The 20,906-nt window shown below is 38.9% G+C and overlaps 4 protein-coding genes across 4 annotated transcripts in view; 3 read left to right on the plus strand and 1 right to left on the minus strand.

Annotated features, from left to right (window-relative positions):
• Window positions 1-6,381, plus strand: part of rad54l2 (RAD54 like 2) — a 27,082-nt gene extending 20,701 nt beyond the window's left edge. Inside the window, 6 exon segments of the mRNA XM_063910948.1 lie at window positions 165-361; window positions 601-785; window positions 920-1,009; window positions 1,096-1,188; window positions 2,782-3,002; window positions 3,005-6,381. Coding sequence (XP_063767018.1) covers window positions 165-361; window positions 601-785; window positions 920-1,009; window positions 1,096-1,188; window positions 2,782-3,002; window positions 3,005-3,787 — 1,569 coding nt within the window. The 3' untranslated portion in view covers window positions 3,788-6,381.
• On the minus strand, window positions 4,813-8,399 carry LOC134882921 (transmembrane reductase CYB561D2). The gene is made up of 3 exons (XM_063910949.1): window positions 7,952-8,399; window positions 7,820-7,857; window positions 4,813-7,532 (listed from the first exon to the last, which is right to left on the minus strand). Exons 1-3 carry the CDS (start codon window positions 8,082-8,084, stop codon window positions 7,029-7,031), a joined length of 675 nt encoding a protein of 224 aa, XP_063767019.1. The 5' UTR covers window positions 8,085-8,399; the 3' UTR covers window positions 4,813-7,028.
• A 2,082-nt stretch (window positions 8,400-10,481) lies between these two features.
• rassf1 (Ras association domain family member 1) lies at window positions 10,482-17,003 on the plus strand. The gene is made up of 7 exons (XM_063909951.1): window positions 10,482-10,701; window positions 12,544-13,050; window positions 14,149-14,267; window positions 15,567-15,671; window positions 15,795-16,083; window positions 16,168-16,283; window positions 16,401-17,003. The coding sequence occupies exons 2-7, from the start codon at window positions 12,765-12,767 to the stop codon at window positions 16,548-16,550; spliced, it is 1,065 nt and encodes a 354-aa protein (XP_063766021.1). The 5' UTR covers window positions 10,482-10,701; window positions 12,544-12,764; the 3' UTR covers window positions 16,551-17,003.
• An 847-nt stretch (window positions 17,004-17,850) lies between these two features.
• Window positions 17,851-20,859, plus strand: tusc2b (tumor suppressor 2, mitochondrial calcium regulator b). Its single transcript, XM_063910085.1, has 4 exons — window positions 17,851-18,040; window positions 18,875-19,118; window positions 19,640-19,760; window positions 19,861-20,859. Exons 2-4 carry the CDS (start codon window positions 18,970-18,972, stop codon window positions 19,924-19,926), a joined length of 336 nt encoding a protein of 111 aa, XP_063766155.1. The 5' UTR covers window positions 17,851-18,040; window positions 18,875-18,969; the 3' UTR covers window positions 19,927-20,859.
• The last annotated feature ends 47 nt before the right edge of the window (window positions 20,860-20,906 follow it).

Genomic DNA, 20,906 nt, shown 5'->3' on the forward strand with positions numbered 1-20,906 from the left:
GTATGAGATATCTGAGCTTAAACTCAACCAAGTATTGGCCTTCTGTGAGTTTTGAGTATATGTTTTTTTTTATGCCTAGTAGTCTTAGGCTGAACAGTTCATGTGAAATTAGATCTGAGGGCTGATCTGTAATTCAATTTCCCTATTTCCATTCATCTCCTTAGCAACCTTTTCATCACGAGTCTCTGCTGGTGGACCGGAAAGAGTCGAAACTGACTAAAGCAGAGAAGAGAGCCGCCAAGAAGAGCTATGAGGATGAGAAACGAGCCTCAGTGCCCTACTCTCGCCCCTCGTATGCCCCTTATTACCCAACAAGTGATCAGACACTCACAAACATACCAGCATTCAACCAACGCGGCTGGTATGTTTTGGATTTAATGTTTAAGCTATTACGTATTTAGTGTTTATTTGCTTCCACTTTGGAAAAAATCTCCTAAAAATGCCTTCTGGCAAAAACACGTCCAAAAATAAAAACTACCATAAATGGGTTTGTGTGATGATGTAACTCTTTGTGAGTTCATCTTCTTTCTCTTATGAGTTTCCATTGGACTGGACAAAATTGATGTGAGCATCTCATGAATTCAGCCTTTATATTTTCAGGCGTGCCATGGTGCGACCCGATGACAAGCCTGTGGCAAGTGTTAGACCCATCCAGTCAACCCCAATTCCCATGATGCCACGCCAGGCTGGCATGGGCATGTCTGGCTCCAGCTCTGCCGGCAGTCTGCCTGTCAACTTCTTACAGAAAGCTGGAGTTCATGTGCAGAGGATCGTCACTTCAACTGGTATGTATAATCTCTGTTTTTTGTTAATTCCGTAAAAGTACAACAACTCCAAAATGTTACAACATTGGTATTTTAAGATAATAAAAAAAGTATAAAACAGACATTAAGGTAGGCAATTGTGTCCAAATCTATAGATATTGTAATCCCAGGATCCAACAGCACAACAGATGTTCAAGCAAGAATTACTGCAGGAGAGAGCATCCATGTGATCAGAGGATCAAAAGGTAGTTGCAACAAAGAATACATTTTCTCTTTTGTACAAAGCATTTTGAGTAATTAACTCCATCTCTTGATATTTTCTAAAACACAGGTACCTACATTCGGACAAATGATGGAAGGATTTTTGCTATTCGATCTGGAAAACTCAGTAGGCCTGCAGTTGGGGGCTCTGCGACCTCAAGAGGTACAAACACATTTGTATTATTTTTGGTTCTTCTTGCTACAAAGCAACCAACAAACAACAACCATTGAAACTTGCACGATGTTAATTTGTCATGAGAAATATTATACAACCAAAGTTTTCTGATGCTTTTTACATGGCCTTATACAAATCAATTAAAAGGTCGCTGCATATTTATTTTTTTGTACTATCAGCAGATGGATGTGTTAGTAGTTTAGCTTTTTAAATGATGCTAAAAGTCCCTTTTCTTGTAGTGGTTGGTATATTTGCTTTAACACTACAAACATACCATGCAATCAAATATTTAAAGTATGACAAATAAGACATTTTAGAGGGAAAAAACCAAAAGGAATCTCAGTTTACAATTTTCCAGGCTATTAGTTTCTGAAAATTGTTCAGTAAAATATATATTTGACTATACCATCTTATTTCCAGGACCCTGTAGAATACTGTACATGTATCCTGACCAGTGTTGGGCGAGTTACTTCCGAAATGTAATACAGTACATATTACTTGTTATTGTCTTTTTAAAGTAATAAGTTACATTACATTATTACTGTCTCTGAACTGTAATGCGTTACACTACTTTTGCGTTACTTTGAGTTAGTTTCACCAAAATAACCGCAAAAATAAGGCTTTAAATGTAGTTTATTGCAGCTCATTAATTAAAGCTATATCTCTCTCTTTTTGCACTATTTTATTTATCTTATTTGCACCATGTATGTTGAGTTGTTGGAGGAGCATGGGATATGATTTTCATTGCCAACACATACGTTTTATATGCTGTGCATATGACCAATAAAACCTTGAAACCTTGAAACCTTGAATCTGGCAGTATGTATGCTGAAAATTAGGAAAAGAGCTAGAAACTAAACTCATGCTCCGTATAAGTGTACTAAATAATATTTGATACTGGTAACATTACGTCTGTGTGTGTTATTATTAATATGTTAGTGGAGCCTCTGCACGGCCCTGTAACCTGCTGTATATGATCGAGTCTCTATGGCAACGTTAGCTCACCTTGTCATTGGTGTGTTAATGGGGATTTGGCTGACAAGCTTTCTAAAAGCCGGCGATTCCACAGCTGACGGAGGCTGCAGATCTTCAACACTCCGCCACGAGTCTCTGAACTTCTTGGGGTTCAAGAGGCATGTGGCCCGAGAGAAAGTTACCTTGTGTTGCTTTGGCCTGCGCGCACTCGTGTGTTTTTCTTCTCTTTTCTCCGAGCCTGCAGCTCTGCATTGCGAGCAAGCAGCTCTCAATCACGAATCTGTTACTGCAGCCCTCTTAATCAATAGTAAACAGGCTTACTGAGTTACTATTCTACTGGCACATTTTTTCTCTGGTGTCGAAATGTCTCGCGATGTTTGTGAATTCTTAGAAACAAAACACCACCTAATTTCGGGTTAAAATGTGTTGTAACTGCGTTACTGAGAATTGTAACCAGTATTATATTCGCCAATTTCAGAAGTAATGCGTTATATTACTGCGTTACAGCAAAAAGTAATACATGACTGTAACTCTGTTACTTTTGTAACGTGTTACACCCAACTCTGATCCTGACATTTTGTGAATGCATTGCTGTCTCCTCCACAGACACCCAGGGTTCCCACATCCATCCACTCAGTAACGGCTGCTCGTCGCCTGCGGATCAGCAGCAGGGCTCCCCCAGCGAAGAGCAGCGGCCGTCCTCTCCCTTAAGTTCAGAGATCCTCAGAGAGCTCAGCCGCTACACTTCATCCACAGGTGATGCCAACGCCAGCAGTGGGAATGAGTTGCCGTCAGAAATGATGGCATTACCAGCGGGGGATGAAGGAGTTCGCAATACAACCAGACCAGTGATCTGAGCAGGGAACTCGGTGAGGACCTCTTGAGCTCTGCTTTAGAGATGCGTGGCAGCAAGCGCAGAAGTACTGAGAGCCAGGGCAACACATCGATGGGAAGCAAACGCACTTCTGCTGCATCACGTTACCCCGGGCTGTCCATGGGCTCCAGCAGGCTCAGTTTCCCCTCTGCTGGTCTGAACTCATCCTCCGTACTGGGGAACCTGGGTCACATGAGTCACCCTCTTCTAATGGGTGGTAGTGGTGGGTCCTCATTCCTTCAGAATCCAGGACAAACACTGGCTGACCTACAAACCATGTTCACCTCTGCAGGCTCGGACCTACTGAGACAGCCTGCCACAGGGAACGGACACCTTCCCTCCTCCTCGTCCTCCTCTCTGTCTCCCGTTTACTCCTCTGCTTCGGCCACCATCCCTATGTCATCTACACCCTCGGCAGCAACTTCCTCCTCCCTGGCTTCAGGTTCTCTACCTCCGTACCTGATGAATCCCAACATGGCCGGCCTGCTTTCCTCAGGCTTCCCCCTCAACTACAGTCAGTCGCTGCTCTCTGAGTCGAGGATGTTCTCCAGCCCTCTCCTTCCAGGGGGATTTCAAATGCCCAACTCCAGTTCCAACACATCCAGTTTCCTCTCCCATTTCAACAACCCCACTTCCAGCCTTTTGGGGGCAGCTCTTAGCCAACCGGACATACATCAGAGTACAGAGAATGGCGGAAGTAGTTCTGATGACGATGTTATTGAGGTGACAGGACAGTAGAGATTCAAGGTGTTGGAGGCGCAGTTTCACATATAACACAGTTTCATCACTCACAGCTAACATAAAATACAGAAGGATTGGAAATGATTACTGTTTTTATAAATGAACTAGTTTGATTCTGTTACAGCATCATTTTCGCAGACAGAGTGGGAAATTCCACAATGATGACTTGACTGGTCATCTACATTTTAAATAAATACAACTTTTCTGGAACTAAAAAAGATCATTATTAATCCCAAACAACAACTAACAATTTGTAAAATCTTGTAATAAGTTAAATGTGTTTCAAGCCCTTAAATCTGTTTTACATAATCACCTGTGAAGTGAACTGCAGTCCCATTCCTAATGGTCTCATGAAACTACACACACACACAAACAGACTTTCACCTGCAATGAGAACGTGTACCTTAATACATTTTCAAAGTCAGAGCAACAAATCTTTATGCTGAATATCTGGGACTTGTTCAGCTGAAGCATCATAGCAGTGGTATCAGAACTTTGGCGTTCGGGGACCAGCTGAATCTTTCAGAGGCTTTCTAGCCTCGTCTGATACACTTTAAAGCGAGGCCTCGCCTTTCTGTTATTTTTATTTCCCGTGTTCAGAGGAAATCATGTGGCGAAAACCGCTTAATGTCAGATGATATATTGATGTGAAACAGTCTACTGCAAACCAAAATTTGACTTACTGTTCCACGTGTCAGCAGTACTCACCTGCTGAACACTAATAATAACACAATCATTTTATTTCAGCACAATTTCCTTTTCTAGTAAACAATTCTATAAAGCTAAAAAGTACAAATAACTCACAATGGCTACAGAACATGGGCTTAATATTTGTCAAAAATCCTTCCTTTAACAACAGAAATCTTAGGCTTTCTGAGAATACTTCACTCTTTAGCGATTTGATAGGCGTTGTAGCATCCTCTGTTGAAAGGATATTATGTGTGATACTATAACTGAACATGTTGATACTTTGTATATAGCAGTCATTATCATTGTTTATATTGCAAGTCAATAATGTGCAGTGTGTAGATTTTGGTTGTAGGTAGGGAGATGTTTTATTATTACAGTCATGATGATAAACATGCTCTTGCATTTATGCAGAGGAAACAAATTTACGTTAAACTTTATAATTTACCTTTTTTTGTTACCCCCTTAAAACTAAAATGAATGTATTTACTGTTAGCCTTTGATAACATAGGGGCTTTGAACATGGATTCGGACTGTGTTCTTTCATATTTAGCCTTAAATAACACAAAGGGGTCTTGAGTCTTAGCATTTATCTTAGTGCATTCTTTTACAAATCTGTTAGAAGAGTTACTGAGTATTTAGACAGTCGGTTTCAAGCAAAAAGAAAACAAGTGTCGGGCAGATTCAGCATTGTGATAAGTGTGAAGCTCAAAGGAGCACAAATGTTTAATGTTGCTTACTCATTGGCTTCTTTTGTTGCAGTTTTTACAGATCAGTCAGCATTGACTATACATGTATATTTGACCCCTTTTTTCCACCACCTTGCCAAAAACAAACACAACCCAAACAGTAAAAACATTGCATTCATGCAGCCTGAGTCAAGGTCCATCAAAAGGGATATCAAACGCTTCACTACGACCACCTCTGACTGGCAGACACAGGTCCGGTGTTATGGTGGCCTTACCAAAATGACAGTGTCATAACGTGGTAGCTTTTTACAGAGGTGCGTCTTATAAAGCAGTGCTGTGTAAGTAGGTTCTGTCAGTCGTGTCGGTCATTGTAGGTCTGCAGTGCTTTAGGGGGTTTAGGTCTTTGCTGTTCTCTGTAGCCTTGTGTTTATGTGTTGTGATGACACCTCAAGGTATGTAGATTTAGAAAAGTCTCTCTCTTCTGTTGGTAAAATAGGCCAGATGCAGTTGTTGTTGTTAGCCTTTTTAGAAAAACTTGGATAACCTGACTCAACAGATCATTCCCTTTTTTGGAAGTTTCTTTTTTTTGTAGATCTCTTTCCTTGCGGGAACCTTTTGATCTCACAGACTAAGTACTGTTCCCTTACTGTTACTGATGGCTGCTTCCAGTTGTTGTTCTGGATGTTTCCTTTCTTTCATCAAGGATGTATCCAGTTCACCATCTCTTGGAATCTTGAAATGGTTTGTGTTTGACCTGGCACTTTCAAATGGATCATATCTGTAGGTTAAATGTATGAGGTAAATCCTACTGACGCCTTGTCTTTATTCTCGGTCTTCTCGAAAAACACTTTAACATTTCAGTCTTTGAAATTATCAGTTTATAAAACAAAACCTGTCTGCCATTTCTTGTCAAATATGGGGAATTTCTATGTTTAATTAAATATTTCTTCTTTTTAAATGTTTTTTATAACTTCCTATTGGTGTTTACTCACCTGACAGTTTCTGTTTTTTCAACGTTAGCGTCCAAAAGTTATTTATTTATGATGGAAAATATACATACTTTTTTTGTAATTATGTTTTTTAACTTTGTGTTCACTTCGACCCATTGATGACTGATCCAGTAAGAATTTCGTAAACGCAGCCTAATGCGAGCATAATATGACCGTGTTATCAATGTTATTTTAACAATAAAACACTCTTCTATTGCATTCTGAATCAATTGCAAATGCTTTTAATTTACAACATATATTATTCAGTGACATACATCTTTGTCATTTAAAACTTGGCTAAATAAATAGTCAAAGGCAGCAAAAAAGTCAAAAGGCAGGATGAGCAACCTGAGTTATAATAATTCAACAAAAACTCCAGGTCATTGGCAGGATTGTATAAATACTATTCAGGCAATTTGAGCTGCGAAGCCAAAAGATGTCAGGCTGCACAGCGATTCTTTGCATAGTTCTAACGCAAGCATGCTTGGACACAGCAGTTTAATTAAGCATGTTAGCATTCTAATATCAGCTATTTACCTGTTAATAAAGAAGAGCTTAGGCTGATGGGAGTATTCTGTCAAACTAAAACTCAACATGTGTATTTGTCATGAAAACTCAAACAATTAAAAATAAGCCAAATCCCAACAAAAGAAATGCAAATTACCTCAATGGTCCTGTGTATGGTATGTACAAAAACATGACAACAAAACTAATTATTTGTATCAATATTTGGCACTGGGTATTCATGATATAACCAAGAGGCACCTAGCTGCAGTCATTAGTTCCTTTTTGACTTGAAAGGAAATTTTTGAGGCCAACCTTGCTTTAGTATTCAGTGGGTGTTTTATTAAATTGTCAATACTGTGTCTTCTTTCAGGACTGCAACCGTTTCTTAGCCGTGTACGCCCTGCTGACTTGGTCCATTATGACCAGGGCATTGAGAGCAGAGCAGAGTACTGACAGGTACCAGGTGTATTCCCCGACAGACGCAGTGAACCATGCAGAGCTGAGGCCCAGGAGCAGGCTGCCACTACCCAGCAGGTATGTGACGAGCCCGGATGCTGCATGGTAGCGTTTGAGTTTGGCCAGGGACCAGCCTTTGGCCAGAGAGTGGTAGATGAGAGGCAGTGCTGCCAAAGACTGTAGCCCTACAACACACAGTGTGAGCAGGCCCAGCAGACCATGCCATGAGGTGAAGTGGGGTTTACCATTCAGATGTTTGTTGTAAAAGATGGATGCCAGACCCAGGATTGCACAGGTAACACAGAGGCACTGTAGGATCCAGTGAGCACGACCTTTTGTCTTGTGTGGAAACTTTTTGGTGGGGGAGCCGTAGGGGGAGAACAGGAGTATGGCTTCTGTCATGAAGAAGGAAAACTATTGGGAAAGGGGAAACAATGTATGGGCTGCAATAAACCAAAATGTCATTGTTGATTCAAGTTTTGGTGTATAAAATATAACATCCATAATGTCCATCACATTTTCAAATTGCAGGAGTTGAGGCTGGGTTTCTTGAAATTGTATTAGTTAGCAAAATAGTTGTCTAAGTTGACAAATTATTAACTGTTTCAGCTCGACAAAATTATAATTCAAAAGTTTGATTTAACTTATTTCATGCAAAAATAGCTGGAAAGATTTCATATGACATTTTAATTTGATCTTACTGCCAGTGTCATGAAGAAAGGATGCCAGGAAAACAAACCTATGGGAAAAAAAGTGATATGAATACATGGCATGCCAAAGGTAGGCTACTTCCACAATGAATATGTTTAAAAATGAATAATAAGAGCACTCACTTGTACCCGGTCGAGACAGAACTGCAATGAACACAGAGAAGGAGATGCAGATGAAGTGTGTCAGCACTGTGGTAGCTGTTCTGGTATAACCGTAGATCCGAGGCTCAGATTCAGGCTCTTTGTTGTAAGCCATGATGAAGACAAATTATGAGAATTTAGGCAACTACACTACAGCCGACCACCCCACAGGTTTACGTATACAGTGTGTGTGTTTATCACCTTAAGTAAACTTGCAGCTTCAGAAAAACAGAAGCGGAAGTGATGGTGAATCTAAAGTAACCGTTGCCTCTTCAAGTCTTGTTAAAGCCCGAATACGGGACTTTATTGTCAGAAGTCTGGCTTAACAGATAAGTGTTTGAAAGCGGTAAGATAACTTTACCAATAATATATATACGGATAAAGTCCAACACGTTGTTATGTATGTCCACCAGCTATAAATACAACTTCCGGTTGGTTAATTTCACAATAAAGCTCTCAATTAACCACCTCACCTAAACATTCAATCACACGTCTTTTATGGGCATATTGCCACTATTTTTATAATTGATTTGAAGGTCCCTCACTCAGTTCAACAATTATTAATCATATTTGTGTTGTAGGTGAAGAAGAATTTTAGCAGTGGGTCCATTTGTCTTTAAATGAAAATAAATAGCTTTCCAAAAGCTTTTATTGTGAAATCGGAATGCCCGGAAATACAGGCTGAAGCTCCTCAGCTGACGGGCTGACGTGGATGCCTCTCTTCGAAATATTTCCCACACACATTTAGGAAAAACACTTTTTTTTCTTTCTAGTTTCATCATGACAGGGGGTTGCGCACAGAGTTGTATTTAAAGTTGTACCCATAAATTGGGATATAATTTACATGTCTAAAAAATGTAAATTAATCAGTGTAGGTGCATGTTATTAGTTGAGCAAGCTGGTTATGGATGTGATGCCTGGGACTAATGGTCTACTACATTAGCACACACTCCACATTACCTAACAGTTCAGTGGACCCTCACTGGTCAGCTGTTCATAGGTTATTGTGCTCCAATTACTCTCTGATAAGCTTGTGACTCTGCAATGCCTCCACTGGGCACAGAGCAAAAAACAACAACATGTTTATTCAGGACACCCTCTCTTTGTTTTACACACAGATTATATTGTAGGCACATTATGCCCACCAACCATAGTGACAGATGTTCTATTCAGCATATAACATGGAGTCAAATTAAAGATTGTTACTGTGTTTATGTAAGCCTATTGGGAGTTGCTTTGTTTGTTTCAATGTTTTCCAGAAAAGCCAGAATGGTGGGTTCCCATTATGACCCATACTCATGTGCTTGTGTGGTCCAGATGGTGGCATGTACCATCAAAATAATAGCCTATAAAAAGTCCTAACTCCCATGTGTCAAGTTTATATGAGAATCGAAATTATAATGCATGCAATCTTTCCACCTACTTGACTTTTAAACAGTGGAAGCATTTTTGTAATCATCGTAATTCAAAATTTCCATTGAGTTAAAGTACTACACAAGTATAAGCACAAACTATTCTTTAGGTATCAAGAAACTAACAAAAACTCATAATGCAAGTTGTCAGTGTCATTGGTCATTTCTTTACCTTTTAAAAATATCTATCAGTGACTGAACACAATTTATTTTGAGATGCGTAGTAGATGAAATAGATTCATTAAACAATTGTTGTTTTTTTATTTTATTTTAACATTTGGACCAATAAAATAAAGCCACCCATTTGACACTCAAATAAACTTTGTTTTCGTATATTAATCAGGTTATCAAAAAATGGAGAAAGAGAGCTATGCAGATTTATTCAAACCTGTTACTGTATTTTACATTCCCTCTCTGTTAAAGTGGGATCTTGCTTTTCTCTTGCTACAGAGATGGAATAAACTCAGGAAAAAAAAGAAGAGAGTGGTAGTCTAAAGCTCATTGTATTCCAACATGCATGTCTGGTTTGAGAGAGATAACAGAGCCCTTCATCATCCGCCCCCATATTTAAGCCTGAAGGCTTTTCCCCATTGAGTGATTTCCAAATGGTCTATAATTAAACATTACACAGTCTATTCATTCCAAACTAACATTGACCATCAAAAGTGAATCCCTATGTTTGTCAGATTGTATAAATCAAAGCATATTACATTGAATACTAAATCCCTCTTGGACAGAAGTTTTTTTTTTTTTTTGGGGGGGGGGTTAAACAACTATTAAACTGTACATTTCGTTATTATGGATCCTATAGAGGTTTTAACTGCAATTTATGGTCTCACTTACCCTATACTAGATACTTTTGGCATGTGTGTCTTACATTAAGATAAAATGTAGAACATCAGACCTAAACAGAGAATATATAAAATATACCAAAATACTTTATACTTTACTTTATTTCATGTATATTTTGTTTTTATTGTAAGTGCACACATTGCAAGGTTTTATTAATTTTTTTAAAAGTGTTATTACAAAAACTACAATTTATGGACTATGCTACTGACCCTCGATCACTTTACACATACAGTAGTTTATCAGTGATGTGTGAAGACAGAGGGGCCTCTTTCCGTGGAGCCTCCCCTCAGGATGGTTTAATTCACATACAAAATTAGACGGTAATCCCACGGTCACATTGTGCATGCGCAAACTGAAGTGCGTGCGAGAGGCGAGCGGGAGAGGGACGGTAGGTGTTAGTACAAACGACGAAACTGCAGCCACTCTCAAATCTACTCTACGATGAGTGGCGATGATGAATTAAACGAGGTAAGGTCATTTTAACTCCTTGTCTGTCAGGAAATCAGAACACTTGTGTGTGTGACTGTCAACTGAGTTTGTTGTCCCATTCTCGGAGTGGATTAAACCGGTTTGACCCGTTACTGAGCTGCACTTTGCAACCATGACAAATGCAGAATAAAAAGCAATAATATAAACTTGAATGATCAAGCCGTGTATGCTTAGTTTCAATCTATTGACAAAAGTAGCAGACCGTGCTCGGATGATCGTGGTTACAATATGTTCTTGTTGCCCTGAGAGGATAATTGCACCGTGTGGTGACCCACTTGGCAGATAGAGCCCCGGGTTGTTCATATTCAAGTCACAATGCTGCCCAGGGAAACTAATGAAACTGAGTTTCTGATGCACCCGTAAAGAGTTTACACGAATTCACGCTACTGACAATCTAAAAGAATGTGTTCAGTTCCTTGCATGTAAGGTTTGGAGGGTCACGTTAAAAATGTATGCCAGTACAATTACTAGGTATCTGTGAAATGTAATCAGCAAATTAAAGTATTTTACATTAGCACAGTACATTCCACCACTGTGTTAGCACCTGTACTGTAGCTGTTATACATGCGTACATGAGTCTGTAAATCATGCAAGGCTATAGACATTTTACTCACTTAGTGCTGCAATTTATTTGTGGGATAATGGATTTAAGTTAATTCTGTGCTTTCTGAAAATGGTAAAATGGTACTGGCCAGGGTTGTTAAGTAACTAAGTACATTTATTCAAGTACAATTTTGAAGAACTTGTGCTTTACTTGAGTATTTCCATTTTATGTTACTTTGTACTTCCACTCCACTACAAATCAGAGATAAATATTGTACTTTTATTCCACTGCATTTATATAATACCTTCAGTTACTTTGCAGATTTGGATTAATGGTGAGTTCAGAATTATAAGGCTCTATCTCCACTTTGGTCGAAATTGAGTTTTTGACATAATATGATCCATTAGGTGTTTATTAATGCCTGTGTGGTGTTATTTTTGTAAAAAAAAAAATGTTTTTAGTTAGTTATTGATAAAATAAAAAGGTTCCATCTCACAAAACATAAAACGAGTTGGGATTATAAGGTTATATCTCCAGTAGATTCAATATCCAATCAAACCCCCGAATGAACACGGACGGACCAATCAAAACCCACCTCTTAGCGCTGTAGCCTGGACACAGAGCTAAAGGCTGGACATTAGCCTGGACCTGGACATAAATGATATGATCAACACTTATATAAAACTTCAGTTACACCTGGATTAAATTCAAAAGTTACCCACCAGAAAATTAAGTAATTAATACTAGCAGCACCTTTACAAGCTTTGATAAACACATTAATGCATCAATATGTTAGGATCAAAACATATATTATACTGAAATAGGGCAATCTGCCTTATAAGTACTTTTACTTTTGGTACTTTAAGTATATTTAGATGCCAATACTTTTTTACTTTTACTTGCAACAGAGTATCCCTACACTCTGGTATGTCTAGTTTTACTTGAGTACAAGGTCTGAGTACTTCTACCACTGGTGCTTGCACACTTTCAGGGGATTTGGTTTCAGCATGGCCAGGCTGTTTGAGTTGTCCCGGGATTGCAGAGGATTATACTAGTCGTCTTGTCCCACATTTGATTATAATCATATAAATCCTGGCGTCAGATAAATAAGGTTAATCTCTTGTTTGTTAATTTTTTCATTTTTTGAGCTCATACTGTAATACATCATACATTGATTTGTTATGTACTGTAAGTTTTGCCTGAATGGAATCTGATGTATGAAAATCCTAACAATACATTTATTAATTGTATTGTGTATGATTTCAACTTTCTTGCAGGTTCTCTTGATTTAGAAACCACTGTCCCTCTGCACAACACACTGATCTGGACTAAATTGAAAAAACTGAACTGCAGACTGAGCAGAACTCGACATTCACAACATCCGCATTAAGGATGCAACATACTAATGCTGTCTCCTCCCAGAGCTGGATTTATACGCACACTAGCTAATGGACAGCAAGTGCTTACTTGAAATGTCAGAGTCTGCATCAGGGACAGGATGTCTAAATGTGAGCTGATTGAACTGAAGGACCTCAGTGCAAATGATACCATTGAGCTGGCTGCTCCTGCGGGCCACACAGCCCCGCCTTCTGGAAACCCAGGTCAGCCAAGCCATGTGGTCCGTCTGGTCGGAGACAGCGTCAGCATTGAGGCCCCCCGGGGTCAGTTAGGACGAGCTGGAGTGGGTCATGACTTCCAGCCGTACAGCCACACCCATCTCACCTGGTGTGACCAATGTGGAGAATTCATCTGGGGCATCTATAAGCAAAGTTTACGCTGCGCCAGTGAGTACATTTTGCATCTGATTTTGTTTGCCAATATTCTTTATTTTTCCCCTGTGCTGTAGACATCTGTTGCTGTTGCTGTATAACTAAGCACTGTAGTTTATTCTAAGTCAAGCACACATTCATGGTCCAGTTGTATGTGTTTAAATCCATGGTTGAAAAGAGTCCCCAACAAAATCACTTTTTACTCCTGGATGTAATTTGCTAAAAAAAACAACAACAACCTAGTGTCCAGTGTCTAGTTGTCAAATAACTTTAGCACCCCTAAAAAGAAAAACAGAGATTTGTTTAGTTTTTTTTAAACTTGGAGGGAAAAATGGGTTGGGTGCTGAAAACAACAGACAGGTTTGAAAGAAAAGTGGGACAGATTAACAGATATTTGATAATATAAATAATAAATATAGGATATAGCACCAACCTCTTCCTTTGTGTTTAGTGTATGCATAATGAAAATATTGTTCTGCAACCATTGTCCTAGAGAGCTGTTACCAGCCTCTAAACATAACTTTTATGAGATAATATGACGTCCAGCATATTAGGCTGGTATCATCATGTTCTTGCATTTGTGCTTAATAATAAGCACTGTGAACCATCATTTTTCTCTTACTCAAGATTTATGAAGAACACTGGCATGAAGTTAAAACCTTCAACCTTATTAGAAAAGTCTTAAATTGTTCTCAACTTAATAACCACATATAGTCCTCTCTATTGAAAGCTCTCAATGATGTGACATTGTCTTCACCTTCAGTATCACCAGCCTCAGGATGTTATTTTTCCCTTCATGAGATACTTTCACAGAGTTTTTCCTAATCTTAAGGAAGCTCTGGCAAGCTGCATGTAGGTATAGTTCCTGGGAATGTATTTGTGTTTATATAATTTGACTTTGTCCCAGTTCAACAGAGAAATTAGATGCTGTTGCGGCCTATAAAATCATTGCATCAAATATCAAACATGAGCAATCTTGAATAGTGTGTTTTAAGGCAATGTTTCTAGCACAGGGGCAGAATACTGAACACAACAGAGAGCTCTTCACAAAATGTGTAGACCGCAAACCAAAACATAACTGAGAGACATTTCCTTCTTTCTATCTTTTCTAAGACTGCAGTTACACTTGTCACCATCGCTGCCGACCATTTATCCAGCTGGACTGCAGTACAGATGGAAGTTTGTTACCAGATGAGGAAGATTTCTCTGTGGACTCCCTCGAGACAAATGTGGTGAGGAACAGACCTACAATCTCACATTTTCTAAATTTTCTAAGCAGTCTTCATTGGATTGTTTTTGGTGGGTAGGTCGAAGCAGATGGAGGCTACCAGATTCACTGAGTGTTACCATGCCATATGTCCGCAAAGACACTGGTTTTATAACCTTCACATTGTCATGCATCTAAGTAGGAGAGAGCTGAAGGGAGGGGACAACTTCACAATAAAACAGTTGCCTTTATTTTAGAACCACAGGGGGAAAAAATGGACCAGCACAAGTTTTCAGATAATTATTAAGTATTCATCAACCATTTTTCAACTGTCTCAGAACATAAAGACTCTACCACAAAATCAAATGGGACATTCAGCCAACACACTGAAAACATGTTTTGAAGCCCTAAATGATTGCCTGTCTACACCAGGGTTTTAAAAGCCTGAGACTGTTGGCCTCCCTTAGACAACACTTGGGAAAGGTACCCCCCATCCTCCATATTTTACTTCCTTGGTTTCGCTCAATCCCTGGATACCTATGGGATCATGGTTATAATTTTGATCCCATAGAGACTTAACAATAGAGCCAAAACGGCCAAATATGGCTGTTGGACATGCATTCAGACTAAATTAGTTTCTGGCTAATCAATGAGTTTTGATATGTTCAATTCAAACTATATATTAGAACTAAATCTTAATCTTAATATGTACAAACACCTAAACAAAAACATTTGGTGAATGTGTTGCTTCTAGGATAGTTTTAGCATATCTCCTCTGGATATTGGCTGGCCTTTTAGACATCATTGTGAGGTTTTATTGTCAGGGAGGAGCAAATGTAAATGCTGAGGTCAAAAGAGCAGATTCAGATCTCGACAGCAGAAGAGAGACAGAGAAAAGCTCATTCGGACATACAACTCCAGAAGAGATATCACGATTTTGGCAAGGAAAAAGATCTAACCAAATCCTTCAGAGATGACCTGGGATAGCACAGCAGCGGATGACACGTTTTGCAGTCAGGAGAACAGTAGCTCAGAACGGGAAATGTATTTTACTGCCCATACTTCTTTCTTTCAGAGGGTCAAAACATCATCGGTGAGGCTATGGCATAATTTATCTTTTTTTAGACACAAAGCTTTCTTCACTGTACTTTCTAATCGCATATTTATTTTTGTAACTAGAGGCAAAATGCTTGAATTAATTTTATTTTAATTTCAATGCTTCGATTCTCTTTCACTTTCTCTTCTTCCTCACTTCTAAGGACACGCTCTCTGCTGACATGTGGCTTATTTTCTGTATGTACAGTACCTGCTCTTTTATTTTTAGGATGAGGTGATCGATTCGGGTGAACAGGAGCTCACGCCTAGTGAGATTCAACATAAAATTAAGGAGTATAATGCACAGATCAACAGCAATCTCTACATGGTGGCTGTGAGTGACAAATACGTCTTTATTTTGTCAATATTAATTTATGAGTACTTAAATTGTATTTGTAAATAAAAATGTGCAGATCATTCAACTCCAATTCTTACAATATATATCTCTACTTTGCAGAATAAAGATGGGTCCTACACTGGATTCATCAAGGTCCACTTTCAGTTAGTCCGTCCTATCTCCCTCCCTCCTGCTGAGAATTTGTGCTCGTCACAGGAGGAAGATCAGCAGGGCCGACAGATGAAACGGCAGACATCTTTCTACCTCCCTAAAGACGCTGCCAAGCACCTACATATAAGCTCCCAAACACGGGTGCGAGAAGTCATTGAGGCACTACTCAACAAGTTTACTGTGGTGGACAACCCGTCCAAGTTTGCACTGTTTGAACGCTCAGAGAGACAAAGTCAAGGTAGAATACTCAAAATACGTAGTTACTATTAAACAAAACCAACCAGGTATTAACTTCTATGGTGTTGTGTTTTATTCCCTGGAGTGTACATGCGTAAACTGCCTGATGCTGAGTGCCCCCTCCACCTGCGCTTGTGTGCTGGCCCCAGTGAAAAAGTCTTGAGCCTGGTTTTGAAAGAGAATGAGACAGGGGAAGTAAATGTAAGTTTTAATTTGGCTCTGATAATTTATATCTATGAAAAACAATATTTGCTGAAAATACCAGTAAATGTACTGTACTTACAATTGATTATAATGTGAAATTGCTCTCCTCCACAGTGGGATGCATTTAGTTTACCTGAGTTGTGCAACTTTCTTCGAATCCTGAAACGTGAGGAGGAAGAGCATGTGCGGCAGATTGTGAGGCGCTACGCTCTCGCTAGAGAAACCACGAAGCAGGCCATGGCAAGGATTACGACTCCTGGTTGACTGTGAAGGATTTAATTGATATCCATATCTTAACATAAAGAAGAACACGCTCCCACTTTTAATAGTATTGTTGAATATGAGGGTAAAAGGTAAAACAAAAGCTCAGACAATGACATTGTTTTCAGTAAATGTTGTTCATGAAGGAGGGATGCTGCTAGTGTGTACACACTGTTGTGAAATTAATGGGGGGTGGTGTATAATTGTTGATCTTGGATTGAATGCAGCTCTTTCTTGAAGCACCATGCTACTTATCTGGGTTATTTTATTTATAGTGGTATTAAAACACACTTTTAGTATTTCTGTTAATTTATGATATGATCTTTAGTTACTTTCTGTGAAGCTGTTCTATGATGTTGGCACTTTAATTAACCTGTCAAATGAGTTTGGGCGAGATAAAATGTGAAACAAAGTGTTTACATTCTAACTTTCTAATAAAAGATGATAATTAATCAATGGTGCTTATGATATCCTTGTTGAAACTGTGCATGAAGTAATCAGTTTGATACACTTTGTTAGACGAGCAGCTTACATTCAAGCATGTTAGGCCTAAACTGAAAAACACAATAGGAAAGTATGTGGACACCTATACATTACACTGATATTTTACAGTTGAATATCTAATTTGAAACCACAGCCGTTAATATGCTGGTAACAACCTCCACTCTTTTTCAAAGGTTTGAAGGTTTGATAAATGGAGGGAGACTTTTCGCTTAAACAGCCACAAAATGAATGTTACGCAAACAATCCAAGCATGTAGGTGCTGTTCAAATTAATCATAAAGGTTTTAAAGAGCGGACCTGTCTTTTGAGCGTTTTTAAAAGCATTTTTTATGGACTTTTATGCTTTATTTTAAATAAAAGTGTAGGTTGCAGCATTACGATTAGATTATTTTCTAACAAATAGGTCAAACAGAAACCATAAAAGTATACAAAAGTATAACATGTAACTTATTGGTTGTGTATATTTTTGACGGACGAGATTTTGTAAATGGGGGCTCTGGCAGGATCAATGCTTCACAACTTTACCTTACTTTCCCTGTAAGGGATTAATAAAGTATATCTTCTTCTTCTAAATGGCTGTGCTTTAAAAAATAAAAGGAGAAAATAGAGAAGGAGTGGTAGCAAGACAAAACAAGTTACATTTCCTTTAAATGCTGTTTAAAGACTTTGAACATAAAAATAATGTTATATGTTTAGGCCTAGTTAAAGGGACAGGCAATACCTTTACAATAATCACGTTTTACGCATAGACTGTACAGTACGTCTGTTCTTCTCACTTCTGCACTTTGTCCATGTGGTGGCGGTAGCTTACCTTATTCTCTTAACCAGCCGCTGGAGAAAAAGACGGAGAAGAAGAACGTGTACCATTAGTTAGCATAAACAGCTAGCATTATAGCTGTGTAGGGATATCTTGAAAACATCTAGCAACCCACCAAGACAAATTCATCAGAGAACATTATATACCGGCGACCGCACCAATCCCCACTTTAGGTATGTTTCCACCAAGCCAAGCGACGGACGTCAGTCATCAAACCAGTTACAGTTAGCGTTAGCCATTGGCAGCGTCGGTTAACGTTGTTTTGTCAGATGGAAACATGTTGACCTGGCTAATGCTAGTAACAGAGTGCTAACTGTATTTTGTATTGGTGATGTTAGCAACCAGAACATGACATGACATAATCACTGTTAACTAACTCAAGCAGTACCAGTGTTTTGATGGTGCTGTGGCTCAGAGCTAGCCAGCTTTAATAGCCGTTCTGTATAACCTATGCTAATGGTACCGAGCCTTCTTGACTACAAGCAAAGCCGAATGTTAATCAGGATGTTTATATTTCTAAAATACGAATGTACCGATATAATATTGGAATACACAAGTGGGGCCGGGTTTGCAACGTTGCCAAGCTTTGTGTTGCTTTTTAACAATGTGTATTTATTTAATGTAGCATCGTCTGGTTGCACTGTCATGTCAGTGGCCTGCTATATTCTGGCACTTAGACATAGGGCATTTGACACAAAATATATCCGTACTCGACATCAGCTTTGTCTCTTTGTCCTTTATTTTGTGTCTTATGTAAGCTGTAAGCAATATATAATTAGTGTTTATAGAATAATTACGTAATTGAAGGCTAGCTTTAGGTGCAAATGCCAAAGTGTTTAAATGTAGCGCAGCCTATTTGATTTCACTTTCATATTTTTAATGTTTGTCATATCCCTATTCTGGGTTTCCAAAAAAATCCATGTTCATTGTAGATTATTTTGTTGGGGTGATTGTTATATAACGATTCCTAAGTAACTTAACTCATCTTTTTCATGTCATTTTTGTAGGTGTTTTTTTGAAGGTCACATTTCATCTGGTACAGTGACACTGTATAACTACTGGCAGTCCGGTGACCCAAGAAAAGAATGTGCTGCAGCTGAAGATGGGGGGTAGCGGCTCCAAATCCAAAGGATTTTGGCCTTTTTCAGGCTCAGTTAGTGGAGAAGATCCAATCAAAGATGGAGAGGAACAGTCAATGGCAAGAGTTCGGAGTTTCACAGGCGCTACACCTTTTGTGCTAACTAGACGAAGGTAAATTTAGCCTCAGCATTATATAGCTTCCATCATACCATTTTTACCCTCACTTGAAGCCTGTGTTGTTTACACTTGGTATTATGGACCCATAAATTCCCTGCTTTTCCCCATAATCTTCTGGTGCAATACACCATTAAAAAGGGCTTGTCAGATCAGGGTATATATATTCCTCCAGTAAATGTTTGTGTTAATGATTCAACTCAATCTTCTTCCCATTGTTTGAGGTAACACAATAATAGTTTTCCACCAATAAAGCTAATTTTTATGGTTTTAGCTGCCCTCCTATGCAATACTGTTGTAAAGAGCTGTTTAACACGACTTTTTATAACCCAGGCATTTTACCCACAGGAAGACAGCTAACTTAATGAATTGGTTTCTTGCACTTTTTTAAGGTTAACTACATATTGTAATGTTACGATTTTCAAGGAGGTTTACTGTTGTAGCCAAAGCATTGGAAAACTACGATACACAGACATGTTAGGTATATACAGATCCTTAATTTAGTCTCTCTGCTGCAGCTCTCTGTACTTTGATGAAGATGGCGACTTGGCCCATGAGTTCTATGAAGAGACAATTGTGACAAAAAATGGACGAAAAAAAGCCAAGCTGAAGAGGATTCAAAAAAACTTAACACCTCAGGTGAGTATATTATAATACCTAAACTAAAGCTTTTCACAACAAGGGTAGCTCTCTGTATTACCATGATTTAACAGTTTGAATCTTTTGTGTGTCCTTTTAGGGAATTATAAAGCTGGAGATCCCTTGCATCCATGTAGATTTCCCAGTTGTCCTCTGTGAAGCCTGATGATGTCTGAGGGGTGTCTCAGACTAGCCACTGTGTCAACTCCGTCCTGTGGTTTCCCCTACAGCTGGAAGCCTGAACCACGTTTTAATATATTTGTTCTTGATATATTTGATGCCCTTGTGTGGACAGGCTGATGCAATGTGAGTGAGCCTCTGCATGTGATCTGTTTTGGCTTGTGTGAAGTTAGACAGAATAGATCACCCATGGAGATCTAGAAGGATGCCAAGTTGGCAAAACCTACTCAGTTTACAGATCATGGTTTGTCTGCATGTAAGTGTGAATGTGTGTGCAGACACGGGATGACATGGGACAGTCCTGAGTTTATTACTGCATATTGTTTTCTGGTTTGATTCATCAAACTCTTGGATTTTGAGCAGAAGGCAACCAGTTCTTCCCAGTGTCACGGTCCTATCTGGAGCTGGAAAGTTCAAGCGCACACTTTATTTTTTGACACCATCATGACTTGCTTTTTATGCATGGAACAGGATCTGCTTGTTGGTAATAGCCTAGGGAGTTGACAATCAGTGGCACACAAAAGTGGATTTATGTCATTATAACGCTGGATGGACTGGCTTCAGTGACCTCAGAGCCACACATGTACACAGCAGCAGTGAGTCTAGTAAGAAAACCTGTTGTTTTGTTTGCTGCTTTGGCATAATATGTTTCACTTTTAATTTATTATAACTGTTTTATAATTACAATATCAAATGCTTAACTGTGTCATTGTCCTTTTTATACATAATAGCTAAAAGAATATAAGGTAATTTACTTTCTCATAAAGATAGAAGTGGAAAGATTATCCATAGAAACAGTTATAAGTCATTGCCTGTCAAAACTCTTGGAGAGCATCAAGTTCTACAACTCAACATGTACATCTGCGCTCTGTTTATTTGGATGATTTTAATTGAATAAAAAATAAAACTGAGGCTCCCATACCATATGACAGCCTGTAATGACTTGACCACAGAACCGTACTGAGG

This window comes from Eleginops maclovinus, chromosome 20 (assembly GCF_036324505.1).
Source record: "Eleginops maclovinus isolate JMC-PN-2008 ecotype Puerto Natales chromosome 20, JC_Emac_rtc_rv5, whole genome shotgun sequence".
NCBI lineage: Eukaryota > Metazoa > Chordata > Actinopteri > Perciformes > Eleginopidae > Eleginops > Eleginops maclovinus.